At 40.6% G+C, this 27330-nt stretch overlaps 1 protein-coding gene across 2 annotated transcripts in view; it reads left to right on the forward strand.

Moving 5' to 3' along the window:
• GNAO1 (G protein subunit alpha o1) overlaps nucleotides 1-27330 on the forward strand; it is a 271460-nt gene that overhangs the window by 217755 nt on the left and 26375 nt on the right. Inside the window, exons 7-8 of one of the 2 annotated variants that reach the window (XM_040329144.1) lie at nucleotides 17495-17648; nucleotides 23784-25189. In XM_040329144.1, the coding sequence (XP_040185078.1) occupies nucleotides 17495-17648; nucleotides 23784-23971 (342 nt within the window). In that variant the 3' untranslated portion in view covers nucleotides 23972-25189. Of the gene's footprint in view, nucleotides 1-17494; nucleotides 17649-23783; nucleotides 25190-26207; nucleotides 26362-27330 lie in introns of those variants that run through there. The other variant, XM_040329143.1, reaches the window with a different exon arrangement.

The following is a 27330-nucleotide window of genomic DNA, read 5'->3' on the forward strand; positions in this document are numbered from 1 at the left end:
CAATTGTGGGATCACACTTGATCACTGCTATAGATGTTCACTCTTTGACATACCAGCATGATGTTCTGACTTCATTTTCTTCCTGGTGATGTGTGATTTCAACCAGACTGACCACTTGTGTCGGCCACCGATTTCCAGTGTCAAAATAGATGTCTCATGCTGGAAAGCATTGGGTAGATTCGTTTTATGTACTAGGTATATGTTGTATCCGCATGAAAATGCTGTTGGTAACATTACATTAAAATGGATATCCAGTTTGTTCAAAGCTCCTGTGGATCCTCACTATAAACAATGCAGGTACTGTATTGCTGTATAGGATTAAACTCTAGTTCTTTCATAGGTAACATAAAACACTATGCTGTTGCAGGTTGGACCGCTTCCTTTTTGTTTTCATGTTTATGGTTTTATCTATGAAATATGTTGGCTGGTAGGTGTATACAGTAAGAGTGAATAAATTACAGTAATGGTGTGGCGGTATGGTCTTCCAAAGTCCTAATATGATTTCGAGTTTCTGAAGTCGACCGGGTGAAAGAATAATTTTGATCAATTGCTGTGAAATTTGACCTATTCAGATTGTTCTTTGCTTAATCAGCATGAGATCTACAGTACATGTAAGTAAAGGAACATCAACAGCAAAATCCCCGACAACTAGCTCTATAGACAGAATGTATAGATGTGGTTCTTGGCCTCAGGGAAGCTACTCATATTGACCCTTCTTAGTGTGTGCGTTTTTTTTTATTTTTTTTAAGATCTTTTTATTAAAGTGTTTTGCATAGTACAGAATGAAACTGTACAAAATTATCTTTTTTTTACATGAACACACAAAATGTAAATGCTGTTTAATAATTCAGTAAATAAACAATTCAGCATGAGCCAAGGAAAATACAGCCAGGTAAGGTGGTAATGCTGAAATGGCAATAAGTTTTATCCGAGTTGGTTAAACGATTTAGTGCCTTTACATTAATCGCATAACCATGTCTGTGGAGAACAATGTCAATGATAAATATAGGCAAAATACAAATCTGTGTGTCACTCATTTAATAGTCAACTACCCAAAGGCCTTATTAAAGTGGAAGTAAACCCTCCTATCGTTTTCAGCCAAGGAAGCAGCCATCTTGACCTCTGTTTAATCTGCAACTGCCATGATGCTGTACATGTGACCTGTTATGAAACCAGCCATTGGATGGTTTGGCAGTTTGGTTGAGAGCACAAACAAATGTGACAGCTAGCATTTCCGGCATGCCGGGAATGTTAACTGTTTTTGTAACTATGAAATTGAAGGGTTTACTTCCACTTTAACCAAAAATATCTGAAGACTTGTTTTCAGCCAAATGTAATAAGGGCTAGCCTTTGACATGCCCAACCCAAGTAATTGCACAGCATTCTATATCTTATGACACACACAAAACAACCCCCTTCATTCTATTTTTAATTCAATACCCATACCTCTCCATGGTGACACACGGAAAAGAGGAAAAGCCAAGAGGGGACTACACCAGAAGAGGAGGATCTGAGCGGCTCTGTGGAAAACCATGACCCAGAGCAGGGAAGTATAACATGTTTGTTATTTTAAAAAAAATAACTTTACAATCACTTTGAGTATGACGTAAGAGCCTGTTTACAGACCTCCAAAGCTCATGCTGAAATTTCGCAAGTGGATGACTAAATTTATAATGAAACTAAACTCCAGCCAAATATAAGAATTGCTAATTAATAAAACGCTGTAATCATTAATACATCATTGCATGTATTTCAGTTTTTTTAAGTAAAACGTATAAGCACCTAAATTTGACCTGAAAGAAGTAGCATAAAAAGCTAGTTGGGTGTTATTTGCTGCAAGGACCATGGTGATGGAAGGAGAGAGAGTAGAGTGACAAAGGTATAAGCTAATCAGTCTGCTGCTTCTCTCACGGTCAGGTCACAGGCTGGAGATGGAACAAGACCTGTAAGTGTTACTGAACTGCAGAGTAAAATCTGGTCTCCTTACCTGTCAGACAAGACTGTGCTGTGTGCCATGGCTGTGTAAATTTTAGAGCTGCATGAACAAGAATACAAATTATTTTGGCAGGTGAAAGCTCTCATATCTATTTAATCATGTATTTAATAGCTTACAGTGAGGTTAGTGTTAAAAATGAAATACAATCTCTGGAATTTTATAAACCTTTACGGCAGAAGTTCATCACTCTGGTCTGGTCAGCAGCAGCCGCAGGGGAAAGGAATGGAGCGCCAATGACAGATGGGCCATAGGAGTGTATGGGTGACCTCACCGCTCTCAGGTATTCCACGCATTGTTGAGCGCTCTCTCAGTAAGTATATACATCTTTCATACACAGGCTTGTTAGCATAAGTGTTAAGAGGTGGAGGAAGCACTTTTGAGATTAGTTTAAATCTAGCCTCAAATTCCACTTTAAGATCTACTCTGATCTAGCATACTGAGAAATGTCAATGCTTAGAATAGGGCCGGCATGTGACCGCTTCCCTCACTGGACTCTATTCTTGACCCCATTCTGCTGTCAACTGGGGATACTGATGATGTCATTACCTAAATATCTATGTGAAATACTAGGGCTGCAACTAACGATTATTTTCATAATCGATTAGTTGGCCGAATATTGTTTCCATTAATCGGTTAATAACCTTAAAAAAAAAAAAAGTAAATTTGCTGCAATTTGCATTTTTTTATTTTTTTGGGCCAATTTGTTGTTGGGTAGATTAAAAAAACACAAATTGCCGCAAAAACGTATTGCATGCTTTTCTGCAGCTTCTCCATTGAAGTATATTGAACCAAAAAAACAAAATAACACAGGTGTGCATTAAAAAAAGTCCTTGCCCTTTACAAATATGCAGCAGCTGAAAAAAGCATGGATGTTAACGTGTCCCATAGGAAACAATTTAAATTAACTGTAGTGTGTTTCTGCAAAAAACACAGCGGTGTGACCCAGGCCTTAGATGTTTAGTAACATAATGGGGTAAAAGAAAAAGAGTAAAAAAAGATCAAATAATCGCTATTGTAAGGGTTAATTTTTTACTGTGGTACAGTGAAAGTAATATTTACAGTAGCGATTTGCTGTTTTTGTACTATAAAGGGATAAAATTTTTTTAACCCCATTATGTTACTGCCCGATTAATCGATTATGAAAATAGTAATCGATTATTTGTCGATTAATCGATTAGTTGTTTCGGCCCTAGAAAATACTAATGCGCAGACCTAAGCTAAAAAATGTAGATGCTAGTCCGTAGCTGCCAACATAGAAAGGGGCTCACACACTAAACTAAGTAAAAAAGATAGGAAAATGTTGCGCTTATATAATACACACTAATCTATGATCAATAAAGTGCAATAATGTGCCCAAAAAGTAACAATTGAAGTGAAGGCAAGTCTGTTCAAAGACAACTGTTCATTGGAAAATAGTGCATGTGCATACAGCGGTGACATCCAGTTATCCCAGTGTTTCCACCATCCATGGTGTGTTTTAAATGGTTTGCCCCAGCCTCTCGCCTCATTTAAAGAGACCCCTACAGTTCTAATCGAGCCTTTAAAACACACCAGTGCTATCCAGGAAAGTCCAGGACCCGCCAATCGGTGACGGAAACAATTTCTCTCCAAACTCCTCAGTTAATATGAAATTAAAGAGGGGGACTCCGTGGTGTAGTAAGTTTAAGTAAATGTATTAAAAAACAAGTAATCACTCAGTTAAAAATTGCGTTGTTCAGCTTCAAACAAATTTGGTACCGCGACCGGAAGTGAAGACACCTGGCTCCTTTAGCGCGTTGCGACACTGAACACGTGACTTCATTAAAGGGTATTTTTTAAATATCCATGTTTGGGAAATGACGAGTCACACTGGGGGCAAACCTGATGAGGAACTAGTCTCCATGGCTGCAGTGCTTGTTGGGTGGGCAAAGCCTGATGGAGAATTGAGAGACTGATTCCCCAACAGGTGTAGACGGATTCCAAAAGGCTATGGAATTCTGGCTCTTTTTTGTTTTTGTTTTTTAACACCCATCAGGCTCTGCCAACCCCACTAAAAAACTGCTCGGTCATGTGTGAGTGGCCCAGTCGGTTGTAGAAGGAGCTCAGTAATGCTGAGCTTCACTGAATTGGAGTCACCTTTATGCATACTCTGCCCTCAGTGCCTCCACCTCTTAAGATGGATATGCTTACTTGTTCCCGACAAGTACATGAATCCGTCAAAAATACAAATTTGGTGGGGAGGTATGAGGGATTTTACTACCCGCTTTATGATTTTCAACAACGTATCCAAAACAATTATAGTTTTCCTTTCATTGCGTTTGTATACAGGATACCAGTCACTGATGTACCTTTTTATGCTTCACCACAGTGGCACAAATGTTTGTATTCACAAGCCATCAATCTTTAACTCCTGACTTTAATACGTGGTAGTTTCTGTCTTTCTGAATAAATGCACAAAAACTCTGTTCCATCCCTCAGGCTAGACCTGATACAAGACAACACAGTACTGTTTTCTACCGTTGGACAATTATCTGATATATCGTCGCACATCTTGGTTCTGTATTAGTGTCCTCAGACTGAAACGTGTGTCTCACCGCTGGATACCATATTTTTTTCATTAAGTTTCCAATATAAAACACATAGTGAGGTTGACACATGAGTACAATTGTCTCCCTTACATAAAGAGAATGAAATGGGGAATACATTATATTAAAAGGGAGGAAAAGAACATTTAAATCTAATTTCCCAACTTGGGTTACAGACAATAACATAGAAATCATCCTATGTGACTTCAAATGTTAGAACCAATACATACAAAATCTGCAGGCTAACAAGGTAACAGGAAGTTAATGGGACCTTACCGGCCCATCAGTATGTATGAAATATTATTTCCAATTCAATATGTCAATCTGAGAGAGAGCAAACATTCTTAGGTTGGGCAAACAGGAAGAATATCCCTGGGCATGAATTTTTTCCATATGTTACATGGGAGGCTGTGAAGGAGCAAACGGCAGAAGATGAATAAAAAGAAAGGGAGGTGATAAAGGGAATTGCATACCCTATTGGCACAAAATCATTTTGGCTTTCTATATGAATAAGTTTGAATGTTTGAAAATGCACAACAATTAATTTTACATGCATTTAAAGGCTGTTAACTAGAGACATAATAAAACAGGAAGTTGCTTAAATCTAGAATATGAAATGATGTGCAGAACTCATGAATGGGCTCTAAATAATGCTACGTGTGGAATGACATTTTTAATCACAACGGTGTGAATAGGCCCTTAAAGTGGTTGTAAAGGCTCAAGGTTTTTAACCTTCAAGCATTCCAATATTTACCTGAGTTCCATCTCGATCCAGTAATGCGCACGAGAGCGGCGGCTCTCCCAGGTCTCTTGCTCCTCATTGGCTTAGTCAATCGCAGCCAGTGAGCCAATGATAGGAGGAGGCCAGGTGAGAGCCGGGGTGAGGCCAAGCCGTGCTCCATGTTGGAAAAGACACACAGCAGTGGCTCAGGGAGCCAACCTGCTTGGCTGCCCCCATAGCAAGCTCCAGGAGCACCGGCAAGGGACCCAAGAAGAGAAGGATATTAAAAGGAAGATTTTTTTTTTTAAATGACAAACCTGTCATACTTACCAGCCCTGGTAAGTATGACATGTTTGTTATTTAAAAAAAATATCACTTTAAAGAGCAACTGTACTTTGACATTAAAGTCCAACTCTGGGCACATAAAAATTATTCCTTGCAGTGGGGCTGTGTCCATACTGCAATGGTAATAGCTTGTTTCCTCACGGAGAGGGGATAAACTGTTTTACTTACCTGAAGCTCCGCTCCCCCAGCTGGAGGCACTCCCCCGGACTGTTCCTTGGTGTGCTTGTTTCCAGAGCATAGCTATGGACGTTGCTCTGGTCTTGATGATGATATCGGGACCCTAGAGTGTGGGGGTGCAGAAGCTTTTGGGAGGATCAGATAAGTACAGTATATCTTCTTTTATTGTTTCCTTATACCAGTGACTTCCAAACTGCTGCCAGCAGGCTGATCATTGCCCTTTGCTTGCCTTTATTCAGGCCTTAGGGCACTATTAAACAGCCCCTCCTCTCTCTGACAACAAATATGGAGAACTATTGATCCCACTGATATCATAGATGGGGCACTGTTCCTTTCACTGACACCATAGATGGGGCACTATTCATTCTATTGACACCATAGATGGGGCACTAGTCCTCCCACTAATACCAATGATGGGGTACTGTTGTTTTCTACTGATACCAACGATGGAGATTATACTTCCCACTAATACCAATACCTCCTACTGCCCACGGGTGTTATGTAATTTATTTAAATTCACTGACCACCAAAACCGAGGCCTTTTCTACTCCCACTGGCCAGTCTGGCCCTCTTAAAGGGTGAAGAACAGTAAACTGGCCCTCTGCTTAGAAAGTTTGGGGACCCCTGCCCTTGACCAGCAAATAACCCCTGCAAGTGATACGAAGGCCAGTGTGGCACAGCTCAAGCATGCCCTTCAGCTTTTTTACCCTTTTTTTTTTTTGCATTCTTGTATGCAGGGGAAAAAAGATTCAGATGCAGTGGAATGTGGTATTGCTGCATTTACCAGTACCCAAATGAAGCAAATGGGACCTAGTTCAAAATTAAGCCATTGCATTCTAGCTCATTCTAAACATATGCAATAGGGGAAGGAAAACAACCCAAGCATACAAACCTTTATTAATGATATAAAATTATTGAGTGACGTGTTTAGAGTCTAGAACATGACTCTAAAAGTCCTGCTGGCAACTTTATAATGAAGACACAAGACATTGAAAAATAAGTCAGGTAATGTGTCAAGCTTGTATATCGGTATCTATCGGTGTTTATTATCTGTTAAATGGGTTATTAAAGCTCTCAAGTTTTGAAGTGAATATATTTATCCTTGGTGGGTGATTACATTTGCAGCATTATTCTCTGTAGAGGCACTTCCCAGAACTTGTGTTTCAGATGTTCTTAACATTAAAGGGTTTGCACCATGTGTATATTTGGGGGTATTCTAGGTCATAACGGCATCCTATTTATAGCTTTTTCTCCTGAAGTATGCCTTTATCTAACGCTAATCAGCGTGACCTCATTTTAAATTATCCCTTGAATAAATGTCTGCCTTTCATCTAACAACTGAAGAAAAAATATTTGCCAATGTATGTTGCTAAAGTAAAGAATATTGCAAAATGTCTAATATTTCAATGGTGAATGACATCGAGCTATGTCCTCTTAAAGATCATCATGTATCCATGCTTGTAATGTGCTGTATTACATAATGTTAAAACTGAATTTCAGGCAAAGCACTAAATATGTAGTTCAAATGCCTATATGTGACCAGGCTTGCTTTCCAGAGGATTTGCATTTTTGGCCTTCCAGTTCAGAGATTTCCAGAACATTGCCAGAGAGTATCCCTTGACAGTGTAGGACATCCCTATCCCTAGACTATGTAGTAAAAGCAAGTAACTGATGAGGTCATCTACCTACTCCTGCCTCCAGTTAGCATATTTATTTACACATGTAAATGTAGGATACTTGATTAGCCCCAATGGCTCATGTCCATCTCCCAGTCTTTGTGCTGCTGTACATGGGATTGCTTAAATCAAGTCAGATTCAGGTACGTATACTAGAATTTTAAAATGCATTTCATGATTTTTAATAAATAGGTGCATTAAAGCTAACTTGGAATAAATCTGCCCTTGCAGTGGGCTCTCTTTCACAGTGCAAGAGTTATATTTTGGTTATGTGTAGGAGGTAGAGGAACAGTCAAAACTTACCCTATCCTCCACTCCGGCCGGCTCCAGTGCTGTCCTCTTTTTGAAGCTCTTGCCTGTAAACGGTCCCTTTTTTTCAGGCACTTTACAGGTGCTATTTTTAGGCCAAAAGCACCTGAAAAATGCTTCAGTGTGAGAGGGGTCTTACACAGGGCAGGTAAGTATAACACGTTTTTTCTTTTAAAAAAATGTGTGTGTGTGTGTGTGTATATATATATATATATATATATATATATATATATATATATATATATACACATACACACACAGTATCTCCCAAAAGTGAGTGCACCCCTCACATTTTGGTAAATATTTTATTCCATCTTTTCATGTGACAACACTGAAGAAATTACACGTTGCTACAATGTAAAGTAGCGAGTGTACGGCTTGTATAACAGTGTAAATTTGCTGTCCCCTCAAAATAACTCAACACACAGCCATTAATGTCTCAACAACTGGCAACAAAAGTGAGTACACCCCTAAGTGAAAATGTCCAAATTGGGACCAATTGCCCATTTTTCCTCCCCGGTGTCATGTTACTCAGTGTTGCAAGGTCTCAGGTGTGAATGGGGGAGCAGGTGTGTTAAATTTGGCGTTCTCTCTTACTGGTCACTGGAAGTTCAACATGGCACCTCATGGCAAAGAACTGAGGATCTGAAAAAAATAATTGTTGCTCTACATAAAGATGGCCTAGGCTATAAGAAGATTGCCAAGATCCAGAAACTGAGCTGCAGCATGGTGGCCAAGACCATACAGAGGTTTTTAACAAGACCGGTTCCACTCAGAAAAGGTCTCGCCATGGTTAACCAAAGAAGTTGAGTGAACGTGTTCAGCGTCCTATCCACTGGTTGTCTTTGGGAAATGGACATATGAGTGCTGACAGCATTGCTGCAGAGCTTGAAGGGGTGGGAGGTCAGCCTGTCAGTGCTCTGACTATACGCCACACACTGCATCAAATTTGTCTGCATGACTGTCGTCCCAGAAAAAAGCCTCTTCTAAAGATGATGCGAAAGAAAGCCCACAAACAGTTTGCTGAAGACAAGCAGACTAAGGACATGGATTACTGGAACCATGTCCTGTGGTTTTGTGAGACCAAGGTAAACTTATTTGGTTCAGATGGTGTCAAGCGTGTGTGGCAGCAACCAGGCGAGGAGTACAAAGACAAGTGTATCTTATCTACAGTCATGCATGGTGATGGAAGTGTCTGGGGCTGCATGAGTGCTGCCAGCACTGGGGAGCTACAGTTCATTGAGGAAACCATGAATGCCAACATGTACTGTGACATAATGAAGCAAAGCATGATCCCCCTTCATTCGGAGACTGGGCTGCAGGGCAGTATTCCAACATAACGACCCCAAACACACCTCCAAGAAGACCACTGCCTTGCTAAAGAAGCTGAGGGTAAAGGTGATGGACTGGCCAAGCATGTCTCCAGACCTAAACCCTATTGAACATCTGTTGGGGCATCCTAAAACTAAAGGTGGAGAAGCGCAAGATCTCTAACATCCACCAGCTCTGTGATGTCATCATGGAGGAGGGGAAGAGGACTCCAGTGGCAACCTGTGAAGCTCTGGTGAACTCCATGCCCAAGAGGGTTAAGGCAGTGCTCTAAAATAATGGTGGCCACACAAAATATTGACACTTTGGGCCCAATTTGGACATTTTCACTTAAGGGTGTAGTGACTTTTGTTGCCAGCAGTTTAGACATTAATGGCTGTGTTGAATTATTTTGAGGACAGCAAATGTACACTGTTATACAAGCTGTACACTCACTACTTTACATTGTAGCAAAGTGTAAATTCTTCAGTGTTGTCACATGAAAAGGTATACCAAATAATTTACATAAATGTGAGGGGTGTACTTACTTTTTCGAGATAGTGTGTATATAATATATATGCAGGGAAGATCCACATATGAACCCAGAGAGGCTGATAGACTGGAGGTAATATAAGGCATTACAATTCAATTTAACCAGTTCCCGACCCCCGCATGTACATATACGTCCACAATATGGCACGTACAGGCACATGGGCGTACACGTACGTCCTCGCCTATTAGCGGGTGGGGGGTCCGATCGGGACCCCCCCCGCTACATGCGGGGGTCGGGTCCGCTCGGGGAGCGATCCGGGACCACGGCGCGGCTATTTGTTTATAGCCGCTCCGTCGCGATCGCTCCCCGGAGCTGAAGAACGGGGAGAGCCGTGTGTAAACACGGCTTCCCCGTCCTTCACTATGGCGGCGCATCGATCGCGTCATTCCCTTTATAGGGAAGACACGATCGATGACGTCATTCCTACAGCCACACCCCCAAACAGTTGTAAACACATACTAGGTGCACCCTAACTCCTACAGCGCCACCTGTGGTTAACTCCCAAACTGCAACTGTCATTTTCACAATAAAGAATGCAATTTAAATGCATTTTTTGCTGTGAAAATGACAATGGTCCCAAAAATGTGTCAAAATTGTCCGAAGTGTCCGCCATAATGTCGCAGTCACGAAAAAAATTGCTGATCGCCGCCATTAGTAGTAAAAAAAAAAAAAAAAAAATGCAATAAAACTATCCCCTATTTTGTAAACACTATAAATTTTGCGCAAACCAATCGATAAACGCTTATTGCGATTTTTTTTACTAAAAATAGGTAGAAGAATACGTATCGGCCTAAACTGAGGAAAAAAAATGTTTTTATATATGTTTTTGGGGGATATTTATTACAGCAAAAAGTAAAAAATATTGCTTTTTTTTCAAAATTGTCGCTCTATTTTTGTTTATAGCGCAAAAACTAAAAACCGCAGATGTGATCAAATACCACCAAAAGAAAGCTCTATTTGTGGGGAAAAAAGGACGCCAATTTTGTTTGGGAGCCACGTCGCACGACCGCGCAATTGTCTGTTAAAGCGACGCAGTCCCGAACTGTAAAAACACCTTGGGTCTTTAGGCTGCATATTGGTCCGGGGCTTAAGTGGTTAAAGTAAAAGTTTACCAGTATTGTGCATTATATTTACAATGATTATATCCATGCACAAAAAGTCTCAGCCTTTACTCCTAGATATAAAAGATTTATATTCCACCCTTCATATAGCTTCATGTCTAACACCTAGTTAAAATACCCCCCATATATCCTACTTCTTGGTATATTATACATATGATAGAAGTTTTATGATGATGTGTAATATATATATATTACTTTCACTGTATAAATTAACCCCCTTATAGTAGTGATTATCTGCTGTTTTTGTACTATACATGGCTATTTTAACCTCATCATATGTACCAAGTTCAACATCTAATAGTATGTGTGTGTATGTGTATGTGTATATATATATGTATATATGTATATATATATATGTATATATGTATATATATATGTATATATATATGTATATATATATACACAATGTGTGTGTGTGTGTGTGTATACTGTCTGTCCGTCCTCAGAGTAGATTAGATATTTTGTTCCCCAACCATATAGGTGGTTTAATTATTTTAACCACTGCATATAGATTTGCATATTACCTACATTATACACCACACTTTTTTTGGAGGCTTTTATCCAATTAACCACTTAAGCCCCGGTTAGGCAGCTAAATGCCCAGGCCAGGTTTTGCGATTCGGCACTGCGTCGCTTTAACAGACAATTGCGCGGTCGTGCGACGTGGCTCCCAAACAAAATTGACGTCCTTTTTTCCCCACAAATGGAGCCTTCTTTTGGTGGTATTTGATCACCTCTGCGGTTTTTATTTTTTGCGCTATAAACAAAAATAGAGCGACAGTTTTGAAAAAAATTCAATATTTTTTACTTTTTGCTGTAATTAATATCCCCCAAAAACATATATAACATTTATTTTTTTCCTCAGTTTAGGCCGATACGTATTCTTCTACCTATTTTTGGTAAAAAAGAAAATCGCAATAAGCGTTTATCAAATGGATTGCGCAAAATTTATAGCGTTTACAAAATAGGGGATATTTTTATTGCATTTTTATAAAAAATAAATTTTTACTACTAATGGCGGCGATCAGCGATTTTTTTCGTGACTGCGACATTATGGCGGACACTTCGGACAATTTTGACACATTTTTGGGACCATTGTCATTTTCACAGCAAAAAATGCATTTAAATTGCATTCTTTATTGTGAAAATTACAGTTGCAGTTTGGGAGTTAACCACAGGGGGCGCTGAACGTGTTAGGCTTCACCTAGTGTGTGTTTACAACAGTAGGGGGGTGTGGCTGTAGGTCTGATGTCATCGATTGTCGGACCCGCGGAAAGGCAAGGACGTATATATACGCCCATCTGCCTGTCCGTGCCATTTTGTGGACGTAAATAGTCGTGCGGCGGGCGTTAAGTGGTTAATCAAAACAATAATCGGCCAACTTATTGAGGCAATCATTATTTACTGTGCTTGTTGTTGTCCTATCATACAACAATGAAAGCTCCCTGATTAGTGGAAAATTATTTAAACTGATTTGTAAAGTGTGATCATTGCAAACCGAACCTTCCATGAGCAATGTCGCCTATCTTTCATTGCTTCCCACAGTATGTCATGTCATCTACATTGAATTGTAATTTTGCTGCCTGCTGAGAAACTCCTGCATTGAGATCAAGCTTTGCTTTCACAGTTTTTTTTTTTTTTTTAATGTGCATTTCACCTTTTATAATGTGCTACCATGTTAAATTTCAAGCCTTACCCGTATTGGTGCGTTTTATTTACAGTTTAAAAAAAAAAATGCATTATTGTCATTGGGTTTGTTTATTCTTAACATCTGCAAACATTTTGACACTGCTTGCCAAATGGCAAGTTTTTCTTACTTTCTCAGTGAAAAGAAATCACACTGGACCTAAAGTGAGTGAGTGAGAAACTTATATAGCGCAACACATGCAAACTGAATCGCCTCTGGGCGCTTGGTATCCATTCCCTGGACCCTCAGAGGAGATGGGTCTTGATCTTTCTCCTGAAGGCCAGGTGGTTTTCCTCCAGTCGGATGGTGGTTGGTAGAGCGTTCCATAGTCTGGGTCCTTTGACCGCAAATCGTCGTTCTCCTTTGGACTTGTATCTGGCTTTGGGTATCTGGAGTAGATTTTGTTTGGTGGATCGCAGAACGCGATTGGTGTTGTGAGCTTTTAGTTTTTCGCATAAAGTCTACATATAAACAATACACAGTCCCATATGTGCCCTACAATATAGTCAGAAGGGCAACAGAAAAAAAAAATCATAATGTGAAGATTAACACCAAAAATTGATCTTCAACACATCTGTTCACCGCAGACTTCAGCTGTATCTCATGAGAGTGATGTTGATAGGATTTTTGTTTCTAATCTGTCTAGCCCTCCTGCTTCACAGTCCCCAGATTGGGATAGTATTGGAAAGCTGTGTGTAGATGACAAATATGGATTGCAAGTCAGACAGCTTGAGAATATCTCTGCAAGAAAAAGGCATTCCTAAAGTTTACAAAAGGTTTAGTTCCAAAAGATTCTAGCTTATATCCCCCCCCCCCCCCCTTCAAGAATTGCCTGAAGAAGCTCCTAAAAGATTATGGGGCAGATCCACAAAGATCTGCCCCGGCGCATCGTATATGAGATACGCTACGCCGCCGTACCTTACCTGGCTTTATTTTAAATCCAGAAAGATTTTGCGCCGGAAGTTACGGCGGCGTAGTGTGTATCAAGCGGCGTAACGGCGCGGAATTCAAATGCGTAGGGAGCGTGTTTCATTTAAATGAAGCGCGTCCCCGCGCCGAACGAACTGCGCATGCTCCGTTTCTAAATTTCCCACCGTGCATTGCGCTAAGTGACGTCGCAAGGACGTCATTTTTTTAACATAGATGTGAATTACGTCCATCCCAATTCACGGACGACTTGCGCAAACGAAAAAAAAAAATCAAAATAAACACGGGAACGACGGCCATACTTAACATAGCAGGTTTAACCATATGCCGAAAAAAGCCGACTAGAGAGGACGTAAAAAAATGCGACGGCCGCTCGTACATTCGTGGATCGTCGGAAATAGCTAATTTGCATATCAACGCGGACGCCGAAGAATTGCATCTTAGATCCGAAGGCGTACGAAGACGTAAGCCTGTCGGATCTAACCCAGATGCCGTCGTATCTTGTTTTGAGGATTCAAAACAGATACAACGCGGGTAATTTGAAAGTATGCCGGCGTACTTGCCAATAAAAGTTTTTTTTTTTTTCTTTTTAACATAGGATTACCCATCTTTCTAAAAGCCCACCCCAAATTGTGTTTTAAAAAAATATTCATGCTGCTGTTTACCTGTGATAGCACAGTTGGCATAAAGCAAGCCTGTGCTTTGACCACTCGGTAACAAAAATAGAATTGGAAGTGGCACACCACTGCTAAGAAATCCAGGTACAACTTTATTCCAGTGAAAGTTGGGGGACTATCCAAAGAGTAGCCAATGCATTGCAGCAGTCCAAAAACACCCCCTTTATCAAGGCTTGACAATGTCAAAGCAAAAAATGGAAACTGATGTTCTTATTTAGTCTAGTGTGATTACAAGCACAGGCCTTGTCAGCAGTTTGTTTGGCCGCTGCCCATCAAGACCCGATGAAGGCTGTTTTTGGACCCCTGAAACTTGTTGGATACTCTTTGGACTGCACCTGACTTTTATTGGAATAAATTAGCATTTTGGGCTTTTTGCAGTAATGTGGCGTTTCAATCGCCATTTTTGTTACATTACACTACAAGCAAAGGAGACCGCGGAGATCCGCTGGGGTGTAAGCTTCCTGCCCTGGAACCAGATTATGCACATCAACTTCTACCACAGTAGTACTTACGATGGCAATAACAATGAGATAATCTTGCAGGTTTTTTTCTTTTTTTTGCCCACCCAAGGCAGAGCAACAGGTTTGCTTCTAACCTCTGCCTTTAGCAATTTGCCTACCTTTTTGCATCTTTCACCCTTTGCTCTACTCAGCTTCCAGTACTTTCTGGTATTAAAGTGGTTCTAAAGTCTGAAGGGTTTTTACCTTCATGCATTCTATGCATGAAGGTTAAAAAAAACTTCAGTATGCATCTCTCCTGGGTCTGAACATGGCTATGTTGTTCCACTGAAGCACTTTGCATTTTACTGATTTTTGGTTGTGTTGGCTTGCTATGTATGTTAACTGGAAAGCCACACATACCCTGGGAACTAAGTCCTAGCAATAGGGTTGAAATTGGCACCTGCAATCTATCGTCTCTTTCCTTTTGCTGTAAGTGAAAGTGCATGTTCCCCCGGGTTCTAAATTTTGTGCTGTCTCCTACCTTCGCCAGACTAGTTACTGAATTCTACAATTTTTCCAAGTGACTGCTTTTGTTCGGTTTAGAAATGAACCTCGCGGTGCCAATAGCAAGAAACTCTGCCTAAAAATGTATGTAACAGTATGATATAAATGCATTGGAAGAAAAAGCATTTCAGAAAATAAAGTATTATAATATTGGGTGTACTATTTTGTGTTGCATTACCAGCAGAAACATTTATCGCCTTTTATTTTTGCCCAATTGCATTTGCTTTGGTTGTAAATTGTCTCAGTTTATTAGTCATTTTTAAAGTTTGAAATTTGACAGCCTATTAGTCTAGGCTGATTTTTTTTTATTTTTTATTATTATTATGTTCATGGTTTTTTTTTTTTTTTTGTACATTTTGTATCACGCATCATGGGGGAAATTGGTGTTGAATTACTATTTATTTTGTATAATTCCAAAAACTGTCCATCAGGAGTGAAAAATTGAAGAGGAACTTCAAAGTGTTGGGCTGCTTTACACTTCCCTTCTAATATAACACATCATCATTTTGAAAATTTGTTAATGTTGGTCTGCATACTATCAATTTACCTAGTCCTAGAGCAGATTTATAAGGGAATACAAGTCTCTTCATCCTTTCAGGATTTCGTCACTAACCACAAGCTGTAACCATTCCCAGTGTGGCCTGCCACCTGCTGTTAACCTCATGACTCTTTGGTTTGCTTGGTACCTCTATTCACTTGCTTTCTGCTCTCGTGGTCCTGCTGGAGAATTGTCCGCACAGCCTGCACAGTCCTCTCTCTCCAAACACCTCTGCGTCTTCAGCACTTGAAAACTTTTCTTCTTCTGCCGTCCAGCCTTTCTAACACCGCTACCTACCCAGCAGAGACTGAGAGACTCTTCAGTTTCAGCAGGTATGAACCTTTATTATAAAATAACAATGCAATGAAATCCACCATAGAATGTGACCTGTTATGGAGGATCTTGTCTTGCATTTTAGGCCTAGCACAAAAATTATGGGGCCTAACGAGCCGTTTCTGCTTTTTGCTTTGGCTTTTTGCATGAGCTTTAATCTTGAGTCCTTGCTTATTCTCCAACTCCAGCTCTCTGCATTTCCTCAGCACTTGTACACCATGTAGGAAAAGCAAGACAGGTTCCATCCCAAGCCAAAGTTAAAGTTATCCATTCTAAAAGTATTAATTCTAGGCCCCGGGCTTCTGGAACTAGTGTAGATTTCAAGTTACGGACAAACAAAAACAAAGTCTGAGTTTTCTGCAAGTAATATTCATCATTTACTAATGCATGAGCAACGTAATAACTTGACGTTGAACATCAGACACAACTTTTTTCAAAATTTTGGATACAGAGGGGAAGGTTAGAATCCCTGGTTTAAATGGTGTGCATGTGTCCCTATTGGAGATCTTTTTACTCGCTTGTCTACATTATTTACAGGAACTGCCACTTTTGTCAGTTTTGCAAGAAAATGTATCTTTTTTGGGAGGTTTCCCGCGGTGTTCTTGTGATAACTGTAAAAAATGTATTTATTTTTTCCCATTGTTACCAAGACAAGTAATAATTTCTCAACAGGGACACAACCAGAAAAAAAAATAGGCCAGCGGTTCTAACAATTTTATACATTATGTAAAATCAGAGGAAACTTGACTGGACCTCAGTACAGTAAGGACAGTAATCCAAAGCAACATGTTATTTAAAAGTTTTATTCATACTAATCAAATCTTATTTCTGATGAAGGGATTTTTTTTTTATTAAATAGCCTTAAAGTTTAAAGTTTTTAAACTGTTGAGACAATATAAATCATTTTGGAAAGGGAGAGAATACAATAAAATCTATTTGAAGTGGGATGGGAACAAAAAAGAAATTGGGGTATTATAGCTGGACGAATGATAGTTGGTTAAAAACAGGCATAGATTGAGAATGTTGGAGCGCAAGTAAGAACATAACAAAAGTCCAGATGGCCCAGACAAAACATGGTAAGAATTAAATACGATAGCGTGAGCATGTCCAGTTTTAACTAAATGAGCATGTCCATAAGCCGATAAACACTGCAAATAGTTTCAGAGGCCCACAGCCCAAATTGCCCTTTGGTAAAAAGTATTCACTAGAGTGGCAGCTAAGCATGCATATTTGAACTGCAAAGCAAAGCCTGAACACATGCTAGCTTGTTAAAGAACATGAACAAGATCTGAGAAAAGCATGTTGGGCGTCGCAACATAAAGCATGAGCATGCAAATGAGGAAAAGATGAACAAGAGTAGACATGTACAGGGAAATCTATGAGGGAGGACAATAGCCACAAAAAAAAGAGAAGACCCCAAATTGCATGTGCTATACCAAGGGAAAAAATATAGATGCACATATATGTACAATAATAATCTTTACTATGTGAGCTTTGTGTTGCCGGGTGCAAATCAGTGTGGAGCTCCTGTGACATACAGCTCTTATTTGTATTACAGAACCGAATGCATGAATCCCTCAAATTGTTTGACTCCATCTGTAACAACAAGTGGTTCATTGACACTTCCATGATCTTGTTCCTGAATAAGAAAGATATCTTCAAAGAAAAAATTCCAAAGTCCCCACTTACTATCTGCTTTCCGGAGTACACAGGTACAAACTATGGAAAAGATAGTACTGCCAGCATAACGTGAGATAAGTTATTCAGACTGTAACACTTCACTTAAACATAATTGCTTGCCATGCTGCATATATGGGCATATAAAGGAAGCTGAAACGACACTGGCATATGCATATCCTTCTAGTCAAGGCATGCAGGGGTCTACTTTGTCAGCATTTTCATTATTTGAGTGTATTGCATGCGGTAGCAGTTTTGTAGTTCACAAGTAGATTAATAAGCTTCATGCTTTTGATCATGAAATGTACTCTCTGTGGATTGGTAACATAAACTTTTTAAATACTGTGCACTTCATTAAATTGGCGCAGGAATGAAATGCAGTTATTGATGTGCAGTATTATCCACAAATGTACTAGCTTTATTTTCATTAATATGTTGCATGACACTGTGTCTTCCGGGTACATCATGGACCTCAAAATTGGCATTCCCAGAGTCCAAAATACATGTGGTCCCATTGTTGCTCCATGGAATATTCTGTTTACTGACTTTTTCTGTGCATTCCTAGCATAGCATAAGAAAGCACATAAATCATTACTGCATCCCTTTGCCAAATGGGCATCAGTGGTATTGTTTACCATAAGTTGCAGAAAGTAATGGGCAAACCCACACCCCAGATATTGCACCAGCATCTTCCAATATTTGGAAAACCGTGACCAGATAAGCCAAATAGGCCTGTAATCTTCTTGGTTTCAGAACTGAGGTTTTACTTACAAATGATTTATATAGCTTGTCCAAAGCCATTTATCATTATCTTTATATATTTATTACACCCAATGATCACTGTGTAAATGCCATGGGTTCAAGAACTTGCTAACTCCAGAAGCATCAGCTTTGCCGGCATTTATAAATTCATTGTCTGTTTGCTGCTAAACCTAAAGCTCATAGTCATTGTCACGGAATCGCTTTCCACACTCCACTTGAGTGCTTTTTTCTTGTATCTCTTCCTCCTGTCTGAATAGCGATATTCCAACCGCTTGCAACCAAGAACCTAGACCGCACTAGTTTTGGCTTCTGAACATGAACTGTTCATTTGAGCAAGGGTACTCAGGGGACAAGCCCCCCAACTTTGCATAATGAAACAGGGCAGGGTAGACTTTACCTCCATCAGTAGCATGACATAGATGGAGTCAAACTTCAGTAGACTGTCTTTGGGAGGGGCTGTTGGAGAACACCCACCCACCTCTCACAGCTAATCCACATATACATACCATAATAGGTTGCTCACAAGGCAGGCACGAACAATAGCTTACAGCCACACCTCAAACAATCTAGTAAAGAGTTTACAACAGTATGAGAAAATATTGTCTCATACATGTGCGCGCAAACACAATATTAGTGTGGTGTACAGTGAGTCTGATTAATGCTAATCAGACTGGAGCTCTCGGTCACCCTGTGCCCCTAATAGACACAGGGTGACCTACACAGGTCAGGGCCGGAGGGAGCTGAACAAGGAGATTCCAGTGCTCTCCAAGGTAAGATGGGTTCCACAAGCCGTCCGCCCAAAGTGACTCCCGTCACACATCTCCCCTTTCGGCAGAAGACTAACACAGAAGGAGACCCCAAACGGGTTGACTTTGAAGTTAGACCATAGTTCCAGTCCCCCAATGCCTGTACCCACACAGTACGCCAAACACATTGTCCCAAACAGAGCAATACTCACCCAGCAAACCTCTGCCTCTCTCATAGAACATGCCCGCTGCTGGGGAAAATTGCGGACTGGTGCTTCCCCCTAGAGTCCTTTTTCAGCTGCTGGAGAGAAGACTGGGTGACTGGGCCCACTCTGTCATGCTGTTGGGAATCTGGGTCGACTTCCCAGCATCCCTGGGGTATACATGTGGAGACTGAAGTCCCATCCACTGTTACTAGATGGAAATCCCCCAGTGCTTGCAAGGCATGGCTGAAATCCTCCTGTCGCAACGCTGTACCGTTTTCTGAGGTTATGTCAGTGGAGACCAGTGTCCCATCTACTTTCACAGGAACTCCATCTGTTAGTTACGGGCAGAGGCCAGCACTCTGCCCTGTTGCCAGCCCTTCTGTGTTGCTGTCAGTGGAGACCGCAGTCCCATCCACTGATATCAGCTCAAGCTGCAGTTGTGAGGTGCATTCTCTCCCTGGAGCTCCAGCAGAGTTGATGTGTGCAAAGGCCAGCAGAACTCTGCCTTGTTAGTGCTTCAGCTAAAGACCCCACATCATCCACTCCGGCTAACTGTTGGGCAGTGACTGTCCCCTTCTCGCCATGGACTCCTGATACTGCTGCAGGTGTGGGGAAGAGGTCTTGGACCCTCTGTTCGGTTGTCAGCGCTTCAGCTGGAGAAGTTTTTTGTAACGCCACAGATGCTGCTGGCAGGAAATCCCAGGTCGCTGTCAGTGTTGTGGGAGAAAGGCCGGCTGCCACTTCTCTCAGGAAGGCCGAAGCTGCTATTTGTGCTTGGCAGTGCTCGGTGATTGGCCCTGGTGCCAGCTCTTCTGCTGGAGGCTCACCAGGCTGGTCTTCTTCAGCAGAAAAGGCTATTAAATCCCCAGTCTCTGAAACTGGTGTCTGGGGATAGACGTTCACCATCTACTGGCCGTAGAATGAAGTCACTGGTGTGCTGGGCAGCGGCTAGCAGAGCTCTGCCCCGTTGTTAGCACTTTAGCTTGAATTTTAGTAAATTTTACATCCTTCAATGAAACGTTGATTAAATCCATACTTTCTGTGGTTGGAGAATGAGGACAGCTTCCTCTTCCCCTGAGCACTTGAAATGCAAATAGGAAGATGAGCTAGCTGCGCTATCTCCTATACCCTTATCTGACTGCTGGACAGATGCATTCCTCCATCCAAGATCATCCCATGCAGAAACAGGATCGTCAAGGTCAGTCAGAACTTTCTGCATCCGCCATAAGATGTGGGCGGATATGCACAAAGCGCACTGTTACTCTACCATATTGCAAACTCTTAAGCCAGGATTTCAGGACTGTCGGCTGGTACTTCTGGATAGTCTAAGGCAAATGGAGCCCAGACCTGCTGCTGAGCAGAATCTAGCAGCCATTTGTAGGCGATCTTCAGCTCCCATTCGTGATTGGATAGAAACTCTAAACCTTCCAGTGCCAAGAGAACTTCTGAGACATTATAATTCATTCTCTGTATTCCAAAATTTCTTCCAAACACCACTCCAAATCGCTCCTAAAGTCAGGGTCCTTGGACAGCCTCTCAAATAAGAGCACCAGGGCAGCCTGACCAAAGCCTTCTGTTGCAGTGTCGTCTGCTGTCCATGGGCACAATTGGGCTACATACTAGCAGAGGGCTCTGTAGCTCTTGTCCAACCGCATCTCTGCCTGGACCAGCCTGCTTTCTAATCCTTGTGTGGTTGTCTCCCCAAAAACACCATTCGCACTTCAGTACCTTTCCTGTAAGGAGAGAATTTTTCCCTGGTGCTGCTCACAAGCTAGTGCTTCCTTCCAGAATTCCCAGCGGACAGAATCATACCATCATAGCAGGACCTGCTCGGACACTGGTCCCATATGCTGTATCTGCATCCTCGCAACCTCCTTCCGAATTCCTTTCATAGCGGCTGGTATTTGTACCTCTCCTCTCCTGCTATCCAGACCTTGGATCCAGGTGGAGGTTTGGATGTCCCAGACTGCAAGCAGCATCCCACTGCTTGCCACCAGTGTCACAGAATCGCTTCCCACACTCTGAGTGCTTCTGTCATATACCGCTTCCTCCCATCTGAATATAGATATCAGATATTCCAACCGCTTGCAACCAAGAACTAGGCAGTACTCGTTTTGGCTGCTGAACATGAACAGTTTATTTGAGCAAGGGCACACAGACTCTCAGGGGACAAGCCCTCCTCCTTTGCATAATGAAACAGGGCGGGGTAGACTTTACCTCCACCAGTAGCATGACACAGGTGTAGTCAAACTTCTCATCAGTAGACTGTCTTTGGGAGGGGCTGCTGGAGAAATCTCCCGCCCTCCCCTCTCACAGCTAATTCACAAAGACATATACATCCCAAAATAGGTTGCTCCCAAGGCAGACACAAACAATAGAACAATGGGATACAGCCACGCCTCAAACGATCTAGTAAAGTGTGAGATTATATATATATATATATATATATATATACACACACACACACAGTGCCTTGCGAAAGTATTCAGCCCCCTTGAACTTTGCGACCTTTTGCCACATTTCAGGCTTCAAACATAAAGATATAAAACTGTAATTTTTTTTTTTTTGAAGAATCAACAAGTGGGACACAATCATGAAGTGGAACATCCCAAGGAGCACTGTACAAGCGATAATATTGAAATGGAAGGAGTATCAGACCACTGCAAATCTACGAAGACCTTGCCGTCCCTCTAAACTTTCAGCTCATAGAAGGAGAAGACTGATCAGAGATGCAGCCAAGAGGCCCATGATCACTCTGGATGAACTGCAGAGATCTACAGCTGAGGTGGGAGACTCTGTCCATAGGACAACAATCAGTCGTATACTGCACAAATCTGGCCTTTATGGAAGAGTGGCAAGAAGAAAGCCATTTCTTAAAGATATCCAATTTAAAGTTTGCCACAAGCCACCTGGGAGACACACCAAACATGTGGAAGAAGGTGCTCTGGTCAGATGAAACCAAAATCTAACTTTTTGGCAACAATGCAAAATGTTATGTTTGGCGTAAAAGCAACACAGCTCATCACCCTGAACACACCATCCCCACTTTCAAACATGGTGGTGGCAGCATCATGGTTTGGGCCTTCTTTTCTTCAGCAGGGACAGGGAAGATGGTTAAAATTGATGGGAAGATGGATGGAGCCAAATACAGGACCATTCTGGAAGAAAACCTGATGGAGCCTGCAAAAGACCTGAGACTGGGATGGATATTTGTCTTCCAACAAGACAATGATCCAAAACATAAAGCAAAATCTACAATGGAATGGTTCACAAATGAACATATCCACTTGTTAGAATGGCCAAGTCAAAGTCCAGACCTGAATCCAATCGAGAATCTGTTGAAAGAACTGAAAACTGCTGTTCACAAACGCTCTCCATCCAACCTCACTGAGATCGAGCTGTTTTGCAAGGAGGAATGGGCAAAAATTTCAGTCTCTCGATGTGCAAAACTGATAGACATACAGCTGTAATCGCAGCAAAAGGTAGCGCTACAAAGTATTAACTTAAGGGGGCTGAATAATTTTGCACGCCCAATTTTTCTGTTTTTTATTTGTTAAAGTTTGAAATATCCAATAAATTTCATTCCACTTCATGATTGTGTCCCACTTGTTGTTGATTCTTCAAAAAAAAAATGTTTTATATCTTTGAAGCCTGAAATGTGGCAAAAGGTCGCAAAGTTCAAGGGGGGCGAATACTTTCGCAAGGCACTGTGTATGTATGTATGTATATATATATACACACACACACACAATATTCCAGTGTGGTTGTACAGTGAGTCTGATTAGTGCAGATCAGACTGGGGTTCGAGGTCACCCCGTGCACCCAATAAACACAGGGTAACTTACACATAGGAGGGGACAGGGGCGCTGAACAAGGAGATTCCAGTGCTCTTCAAGGTAAGCTGGGTTCCACAAGCCCCCCGCCCAAAGTGACTCCCGTCAGTCATATTTCTTTGTTCAATGCATAGAAGTAAATTGAAAGTAGTGGGCTTATAGAACCTCCAGGGCTTAAATATAGTTGTGGTAGCTAGTAACTCTAGCCTAGTAAGAAACAAAGCACTAAAATTCATCTTTCTATAGAAAATTATCAGTTTTGAGTGGCAGATCTTTTAAGAGACACATTACAGTAGTTATGGTGGCAGAGGACTTAAGTCAGCCTATATGAAGTACTGGAGGAAAAGGGCTACTGTGCAAAAGGTGCCACCAGGGCAATCATTCTTGGTACATTAGCATTTACTAACACTGTATGCTTGATCACTAATACGGTTGTAGAAGAGCAAGTTTAAATTGCTGAAAAAAATTGTATTGTAACTACAAAGGAAACCTCATCAAAATTTAAAAAAAAACATTTTTTATGTACCCAGTAATGTATATACGTGTTTGGACTTTCCAAATCTCAGAATGTTTCATATGCTAAATGTTGAACAAACATGTTCTTTCTTTCCACTCTCTTGCAGGTCCCAACTTATTCACTGAGGGTGTAGCCCACATACAGTACCAGTACGAGAGTCGGAATAAATCTCACAATAAGGAGGTTTACACTCACACCACCTGCGCCACCGATACCAACAACATCCAATTTGTGTTCGATGCCGTCACTGATGTCATCATTGCCCATAACCTACGTGGTTGTGGCTTATATTGATCTGTTGGCTGTTTGAAAGAATCGGTGTCTTTTGGCCTCTAGCTTTTGATAAAAAAAAAATTGTACCCTAATGAATATTCCTGAACATCTCCAGTAGCACTTTATGCTCTTTGACTATGGCCATCACAAGTATATTTGTACAGTCATTGGCATGTGTAACGTTGATGCACTTTGAGCACAACATAGGGCCGTGTAATATTTGTGTTACACACTCCATGTACACTGTATACTTTGGTATCTTTTGATGCCCCTGTATGTGCCTTGTTTTCTTGTGCTCTATATTCAATGATCCAATGTCAAAGCACAGATCCATGTAATATAATTATTTTTAAATATCTATTTAGCGTGCATTGTGATGAAACCCAAAAGAGAATCATAATGTATGCTTGCACTAATCTTGTCTACTCAGTGGTGCCAACAATAACCATTTCAAAGTATTCCCCTTTCTTTAAATGACCAGTAAACATAAAAAGTATTTTTGAGTTAAGTACTCTTTTAGATTGTAATTTATGTGTACTGGCCTTTTAAAAATGTGCCATGATACTGCTGTTGTACGGTTTAATGTATTTTTGCTAGCATGAACTGTAATTTGCATATTAACTGGTTCGTATCGATACCTAAACTTGCACAGATCTCCAAACTGTTTCCTGTATGTGTATGGAGTAAAGATTGGAGGTAAAATCCTTTGTTCCAGTCTTTCTTCTGATGCCATTTCAGAGTTATATATATTTAAAATGTCTTAGCTTTTGTTTTATGTTGAACTGCACTTTTAATGGCACTCATGACATTTCAGATAGGTATATATTAATAAACTTTTAAAGCACTATTACAGTAAAAGGCTTGGTTTGTGTCAAAGGAGCATTAGTAGATTGCTACAGTTAATTCTCTTCATTATGATGGACACAATATGCTATTTCTTTGTGACATTTATTATTTGATTATCTAATTTGTGAGCTAAGGGTACAAGAATCTAATCTATGTAACTTGGTTGGTTGTGGTGGTTTACCAATTTACACTATGTATGTAGGATATTTGTATGCATATAATATAATTTGTGCATGAAAAATGCAACTAACTGGTGGTGTTGGTATTCTCAACATAATACCTAGCATTGTAAATTAATGTTGTATCTGTTTTTTTCAAAATGTCAAGCCTCGTTGATGTAACCTTTACACAATACTCTTTTGAATTATTCAAATTTAGGTTGATTATACTGTTGAAGTGTACCTAAACACAAACAAGCTACATACATATGTTTTTACACAATTACCTGTAATGTCAAAAAGTTTAATCCATTTGTTTATGCCCTGGTTTTAATGAAAACGTGCAAGCATGTGTACCCACAGACCTCTTCTGTCCTAGGGTGACAACGCTTACTCAATTCAGCTGCAGTGTTGTCACCCTTTCCTTAGTTGGAATACAAGGAGACATGTTTATGTATTGCGCTGGCACATTCCTCCATTTTGTATTGTTAACTTGCTGGCCTGGAGAATACTTATCTACAGGAAGTTCAAACAGTCTGCAGAATGTGCACAGCTTAGAGAGAGAAAACATGCCAAAAAGAAGGGAAAGTTGTATTTCTGTAACAAAAATAATGCAATGCTATCTTATTTACAGGGTTCTAAAGAAAGGAGTTCTACTTTTAAAATATACAGTATATTACTGTTATTATCAATTATATAATACATAGCTGATAAAAATGATGGCCTTTCCCAAGAGGTGATGGAGGCTTGGGCAGTGATTTGTATAATGTCATTCTTGTCTAAGAGTAGCATGCCTCAAAACATGTGGTATTTTACCTTTTATATATCGCATGATGATATTGAAGTAATAGGATTGTGTCAGTGAAGGAACACTCCTGCGTGCAAAATATGGTACAGTGGCCCTGTAGAGTTGGTGGCCATACTAAATAAAGGAACCAGTAATTAGACCTCAAATTCGGTGATTCATGCTTTAAACTTTTAAAAAATAAATCTACCTGGAAGTATATCTAACCTTTATTAATTTATTTGGTTATTTGCTGTGTGTCTATATATGCTATAGGTCTTTAAGATATCGCAAAGAACCTAGGTAGACTTCATTATAACCACTTCTTCAGAAAGCCATAGAATTGAATAATAAATAATTTTCTTTTCTTTGTTTTACACTGATAATCATTCCTCTTTCCTCAGCCTAACTCCTTTTCTCCTTTTCTTTCTGTCCTCTGTCTCCTTTTTCTCCTGCCTCCTCGCTTCAGAACCGAATGCACGAGTCTCTAATGCTCTTCGACTCCATTTGTAACAACAAGTTCTTCATTGACACATCGATCATTCTCTTCCTCAACAAGAAGGACTTGTTTGCTGAGAAGATCAAGAAGTCTCCTCTGACCATCTGCTTCCCAGAGTACACAGGTAGGAGCTGAATTTACATTTTAAAAGAAAAAACATTTCTTCTAGGTTAACAGGCTGATGTATGGTGCAGTTATCAATGTAGGTATGGAATCCATTGTTGCATGTTTCATATAGAAGGCCATTGGACAACAACATTATTTCACACTGCTGGCACAACAGTGTGTGGTGATGGGACAGTGCCATTTTAAAAAAACACTGCTTCATCTTATTCCATGCTGTTGTGGCCAAGAAGAATGCTTTGTTTAGCAGCAGTGGTTTCCCTGTGCTAGCAATCTCAGTTTGGGCATTTTGGCGTCAATCCAGTCGGGGCAAATTTCAGACTCTCCTCTCCCACTTTTGAACTTTACAATCCAGGAGCCAACTAACACTCTGCTTCTGCATGAGGGTCCTGGGCCTAATGTAAGCCTATTTTGAGACTCTTCTATATGCCCAAATTCACTGTAGTAGACCATTTCATCATCTTAAGATTCTGTCAGCATGGGACAAGAGGGTAAAGTCTATCCCCTAAGCCTGAAAAAAAAATGGGCTTGCCCAACTTGTGATAAGTGGCGAGTGTTGGGAGACAGCGGAATCCTTCTCCTGTTGATTTGCATGGTTCTGGTTCCCATAACAAATTCTGCCTGCCTGACTCCATCCACCGATCTCCAGACAACAGACCCACCCAGAATCTGCAGTTTTTTTGGGTCTCAACAGACAGAGGGGAGACATTTGACAGGTAAGGATACATGCAGGAGGCATGCATATCCTTATAGATCAGCACTATGGCAGTAGTTTAGAAAGGATGAGAGTGGGTGTATTTCTCCTGGTGTAAAACAAAGGAATTGCATCCAAGGTAGTTCTTTATGTTTTTTTTTTTTGTTTGTTTTCTCCATCAAAGATTAAAGCTCTGCCTTAGCGGTTCTTTTTCAGACTGCTTGGCTTTTAGTCCTTAGTGAAAGACATAAAGTTAGTGGTAGGTTGCCACTAAAA

This window comes from Rana temporaria, chromosome 11 (genome assembly GCF_905171775.1).
Source record: "Rana temporaria chromosome 11, aRanTem1.1, whole genome shotgun sequence".
Classification (NCBI taxonomy): domain Eukaryota; kingdom Metazoa; phylum Chordata; class Amphibia; order Anura; family Ranidae; genus Rana; species Rana temporaria.